This window comes from Neolamprologus multifasciatus, chromosome 1, assembly GCF_963576455.1.
Source record: "Neolamprologus multifasciatus chromosome 1, fNeoMul1.2, whole genome shotgun sequence".
Classification (NCBI taxonomy): Eukaryota; Metazoa; Chordata; class Actinopteri; order Cichliformes; family Cichlidae; genus Neolamprologus; species Neolamprologus multifasciatus.
Genome location: NC_140439.1, coordinates 1122576 through 1128626, shown reverse-complemented (window position 1 = coordinate 1128626; position 6051 = coordinate 1122576). Strand labels below are relative to the sequence as shown.

General features: G+C 39.0%; 1 protein-coding gene across 1 annotated transcript; it reads right to left on the bottom strand.

The window, feature by feature from the left end:
• Positions 1-570: 570 nt before the first annotated feature.
• On the bottom strand, positions 571-5829 carry LOC146525074 (high choriolytic enzyme 1-like). The gene is made up of 10 exons (XM_085156954.1): positions 5594-5829; positions 5389-5416; positions 5245-5295; positions 4893-5024; positions 3986-4103; positions 3448-3626; positions 2093-2174; positions 1735-1857; positions 1198-1627; positions 571-856 (listed from the first exon to the last, which is right to left on the bottom strand). Exons 1-8 carry the CDS (start codon positions 5645-5647, stop codon positions 1803-1805), a joined length of 699 nt encoding a protein of 232 aa, XP_085013080.1. The 5' UTR covers positions 5648-5829; the 3' UTR covers positions 571-856; positions 1198-1627; positions 1735-1802.
• Between the last annotated feature and the right edge of the window lie 222 nt (positions 5830-6051).

Genomic DNA, 6051 nt, shown 5'->3' with positions numbered 1-6051 from the left:
TTACAAGAGCTACTAGTTGACCGAGAAAAAATATTTTTTACAAAATTCTGTTGCTGTTAAAGAAAAAGGAGGGAAGATATGTTGAGAAAGACATTTTGATAAAAAAAAAAGTATTGTGACAATAATCTAAACTTTGCAGATTTTAACTTTCACTTAAATGAGTAAAATGTGGGACTTTTGGACCCACAAATAAAGATTTGTGGGACTTTGACTGGCTACGATATTACAATGCTGCATAAATATTAACTTAAGAAACGCTTCTGCAGGCGCTGCTTTACGTATTTCTAATGCACTGTTCAATAATATTTTTATGATTTTTCAGGGTTTTAAATGCAGAACATTTATTTATAAAGTCATATTTATGCATTTCTTGCACACTGAAAAAGTCACTGGTAACATTTTGTCCAACTTTAACCACAACAGCTATTTCTAACATAACTTTGAGCTGAACACACTGCTCAAAGAAACCTGCTGTGATGAAGCTTAAACAATCATGGTGCTCTAAGGACTTTGGGGATACACTGCACTGTCCTCTACATCTCTGTAAAATAATGAAACAATACTGCCCCCTTTTGCTGGAAATATGGGATTTTATTCGATTAAACTTTTATTACAGAAAGAGACGAGCAACCCGAAGAAAAAAGATGGCATGAAAAAAAAAAAAGAGAAGACGCTGCCAAAGTTATGTATGCTGGGATTAAATATTCCTTAGTTTGACTTGGTGATTTCAACATGGCTAATGTTAGACATGTCATGCTAATATTACTTTAATTTACTTCAGTTTCAGTCCAGGACTCTTTACGACCATAAACTGCTCCCTTTACTTCAGAATAAAAGATTCAATGCTCCTCTTGTACTGGTCAAAGGAGCTTGCAAAGAAAGCGTCTGGACTTCTTTAAGTTACTTGAAGACGTTTCACCTCTCATCCGAGAGGCTTCTTCAGTTCTAAGGTCAAATGGTGGAGAGTCCCAGATGTAAACCTGGTGGGAGTGTCCCCCCACAGAGGGACAAAAGGACCCCCTGATGATCCTCTAATCGCCTGAGCCAAGGTGTGGAACTGGGTGTGGGTCCCAATCAGCCAGAGTTTCGGGTGAGTTCATTGTGAAACCTGGCCCCACCTTATCATGCGAATTCCTGAGGTCAGATGGCCCAGGATGTGACGTGGGCGTTAAGGCGTCTGGAAGGGATCTCTTGTACTGCTGACATTTGACTGTATCGACACATATTTCTTAAGAACAGAGTGAGACAACAATCATGATGATTCCAGGATTATTGTTTGAAGCGAGTGGTGGTCGCAAGGCTTGGGGCGATGTCTGCATCATTTACAATTAGAATCTGAATTATTATCAAATTACAAGAAAGAAGAAAGAAATCAGGTAGTCATAGTTGACTAACAAAGATGAGAAACATAATGACCCCTCTGGCATATAAGCATATTCTCTAACACAAAGACTCAGATCTTGATATCTCAATTGTGACAAATGTGACATATTTGCAAAACTTTGCAGCACATTTCCTGTTTCTTTCATGTTTTTGCAGCATCGACGACCTGCTCCTTCTTGTAATCCTGATGTTTTGAGAACTGAAGTATTTGGATGTAGAGTTGAATTGTCATGCCAAAGTTCTGGTTTGAGAAAAATGATGAAATCCAGTGAGTACTGTGAAGTATGTGATTCTTACAAAAAGAAAGTTGGTTTGTTGTTTTGTCTTATTGTGTGTCTTAATTACTCAAAGCATCATAAAGCCTGTTTATACGAGCAATGTCATTGGCGCTCATCTGAAAGCAATTTCCGAAGTCAAGATTAGGATCGGGACCTAGCAACAATCGTTGGCTGCCCATTCCTGGAGAAGGAGTATCTAAAGAACAAACGACAGCATATACTGTGACTGTACTATGCTCATATATGCAGCATTCATTCTTATATAAAGAATATTTATGAACGGGGGAGAAAATAGGCCTTTAAAAGTATTGAATAGTCACACTAAAATCCTAGCAATGAATCCGTGTTTTTTAAATTCTGGATGACATTTTCTCTCAGAAAATGCAAAACATGAAAGGTAACACAACACCTACAAGCTCCATCAAACTCACCTGCCATAGTGCATGACAGAGTTGAAGTCATAGGGAGTCTGCAAATTGTTGGTAAGCACTTTCTCAAAGTTGTTCTCTTGTCCTGCACAGACATTTCCAGGAGACAAATGTTTAAATGTTACTCTGTCATGGCTGCCACGATATTCAACTACAAATCTTTGCTCTCAGCTCTGTGAAGATGACAATTATATAACCATGTTGGTATATTTTGTCATGGTCCTGGGTTGGTGACCCAGTGTTTTGAGCTTATTGTTGATTTTGTAATAGTTGTTAGGGTTTGGTTCTGGTGTTCAGTGTTTTATTATCCCACCTGAGTTCTTCCCCGTTGTGCTCTGTTTGTGTCCCTGAGTTTGTGTTTGTAAAACAGTTTGAGTTTCCTGTTTTACTTTGAAGGTCTGGGTCTCGTTGTGTCTAATTAGGTTCAGCTGTGTTCCCCTCTGGTGTGTCATTCCCTCATTACCTTGTGTGTATTTATAGTGTGTGCCTGCCTGTGTTCCTCCTTGCATCGTCTATGTAACCGGGTGTAATTTCTGTGTCTCTCTGCCCAACATTCTCTGCGCCATTTTTGCTCTTCATCCCGTGTGTGTATGGTTTCAGGTTAGTTCTTTACTTTTCCCCAGTTTAGGTATTGTTAACTCCCCGTTCTGCTCTTTCTGTTTTTGTACTTTGCTTTTACTATAAATAAACACTCACTCACACCCTAGCCAGTACCTGCATTTTGGATCCTTTTTCTCACAACACCACATGACTGCTGAACAGCCGTGACGTATTAGAATATAACATTACATCCGAACGAAAATGAGGAAGAAAGTTAAACATGAAAGACTACTGCAAAGCAACAAAGAAAGTGCTATGGCAAAACATTTTTTACATGTACATGAATAAATGTTTCCATATCATGAAGACATATATCTACTATTTATACTCACAAAAGCCTATTTACTACTATATAATTGGTTTTACTATTTTGTATCCCCCCAAGCAGTAAAGTATGTTGTCCATGTTGCATTGTTACTTCCACACTTTCTATTTCTCGTCAAATAAAGTGACTGAGATACTGAGATCTTTAAAATTCATTTTCTCAATGAGAAACCAGATTTTGAAGAAGAAAAAATGTTTTCATATAGATTAATTTCTACATTCCTGACATGATGCCTTTAAAGTCTTACAAACATTTATTATTATTATTGGTTTGAGAGTCTTGGGACCAAAGGAATACCGGATGCACTGCTGTCTTATCTGCTGAGTTTGGAAAAGCACAGCTTACTTGTAAAATGCTCATTGGTATAAAACAGAGTGTCCGCTGTCCTGGACTAATGTGAAGTGTAACCAAAGGTTTGTGTAGTTGAGCTGACCCGGGATGATGTTCTCGGTGAGGATCTTCACATACTGGTCCCTGTCGGAGCGGACCTGCTCATGGTGGAAGCCCAGAGCATGAAGAACCTCGTGTTGCACCGTTGACTGGAACAAGCAACCGTTTCTCTGGAGGGAGATTCCCTGTCCTTGTCTCTGACGGCCCACGTACGAATAACACCTGATACACAGTAAGATTGTTAAAAACAATTGAGATTGACACACAAACAGGTATCTACTATCAGCAAAATAAATAAAAAGATACCGGTGGTACTAAACAGTATGTGAAATAATTGAGAAACAGATTGTCAAATGCTATTCACCCTCTTATGAAGGGTATACACTTCATATAGTAGCAAACAATAATAAAGCTGGACATTTTACTGTAGAATTTCAGCACAGGATGGAGCTGTCACAGCTCATTTTCATGATACAAATAGAATATTTGCAATAATTATTTACATTTTAAAGGGTTTTGACGAGGTGAGTGTGTCAGTCCTGTCTTGTCATACAGTGTCAGTACAGGGAGTGCATTCTCACCCTTCTCCAGAGAAGAAGTAAAGGAAATTGACTTGGTCTGTCCTCCAGACAAAGCGAATGCAGGTGGACTTGTGGAAGGTGAGCAGGGCATTGATGATGATGTTGCGCTCCTGGGTGGCTGCACAAACAAATACGAGTCTGCTGAGGAGCTTCTTTGAACAACAGTAACACTGCATCACCTTCATGTGTAGTTTATTTGATGCATAGAGTTTAATTTCTCAGACATGCTTTATGAGGAAAAAATTCAACAGCTTAGCAATGTTTATGTATATTTTTGTGCTTCACCTCTCATCACGTGACACCTGACAGTCGTCTGTATATTTGATATTAGCAATCTAAACTGTGCTTAGGAGACTGTTGACACTGCCACTGTGACAATAAAATTACAAGTATAACAAACAGTTTCAGCTGTCCATGTGGCAACATCAGTGGTGTAAAAAGGTTGTGTTGGCTTTCTGTGTGTGGAGTTTCCCTGTACTTGCTAGTCACCATATTTAACAGTGAATTTTAAACATAAAGAGTTGATATCCCATAACTCTCATACTTCCCATGCTTCCATTCCCAGGAGAATGGAATCAACATTAAATGAAAACATAATTGACACGTTTGTGGATCTGTTTGCTGTAGTTGTCACAGAGTTTTAGTTTTTCTCTGTGAAGCTGGTTTCTAAACATATTATTATTTTCAGTTTACATCAGTTCAGTTCAAGTGACTTATTTTTAGAAACAACCTAAATTATATATCTATTTGATTTATTACATGTTTCATCCTTCAGCCTAAACAGCTCGTGTTTCCTGGTCTGTCTTTTAACTCTTTAATAAAGATGACATTTGACAACAAGTTTAATGAGCATCCAAGGGAGAAATATCTGAAGTCAGTGTTTAAGGGTAAAGTTTGTGTTGCTTACAATATACAGAGGAGATGGAGACAGGTACAGTGACGTGGCTTCCATTTTTGGGCCACTTGCAGCCAGTGGCTGTGCATGGATCAGCATTCTTGGTTAAAGTGGGTGCAATGTCGCCATGAACCAGGCCTTTTGCTGCAGCACAACAAACAGAGAGTGGATGGATGTTCACAGAATGCATGTTTACTTGTTGAATGCTAAGTGAAAAAATGTAAAACAAAAAGGAGAAAGTGAGTGATTGATCATCATGAGTGTTGGCCGTCTATTTTCTGTTAACAGGCTCTGGAAATTTCCATTTTTCCTCCAGTATTTCTATGTTAACCAAAAGAGTTTTATTATGTACATTTTCACTTACATATGTCAGCGTTGACTTTTTCAATGATCGCTGAGGCACCCAAAAACTCAACTGAGGACACAAGGGGGCGGAAGCATGTTAACTATAAGCTCTCAGATACAATTTAACTTTAACATCTGGGAAGTATTTTATCGTTCAACGCACCACTTGGATCTTTGATGACAGCAGCCCTCTGCAGTACAAAAACAGCGAACACATTAACATGCTGTTCATCGCGTTTAAAATCACACTGACAGATTTTGGTATCATGGTCACTGGTATAAGCAGACATAGTGAGAAGTTCACGGCTTTCACAGAACAGCAGGCAGCATTTAACAACATTACCAAAAACAACAAGAGTCAAACGTACCAGAGAAACGACCGTCATTGACAGGAAGAGGGAGAAGAAGAAGGCTGGAGCCATGATGTTGGTCCTCTGCAGTTAACCTACAGTCAAAGTCTGACCAGCATTTGGTTATAAGAACTTCAGTGTGTATAAATGCTGGAACAGTAAAGTAAATCAATGCTATGAGGAGAACCCAGAAATCTGATTCTTCTCATCTGGATGTTGAATTTTCTCCCACTGAAAATGCAACATCCACATGAACAGAATCAGCTTTCTGGGACTTCCTTACCTGTACGATTGAGCATGTATCGAGACGAAATGAGGAGGTGAGCTGCCTTACCTGCTGTATCAGGCGTCTGCTGGACGATGCAGCAGCTGTTCAGCTGCTGCATCTTTATAGACAGCTCACACAGGGTGTGGTTGATGTTTCACCAATGTCTTTTGAGGTTACTTTACAATTCATGACTTTGTTTTGCTCTAGT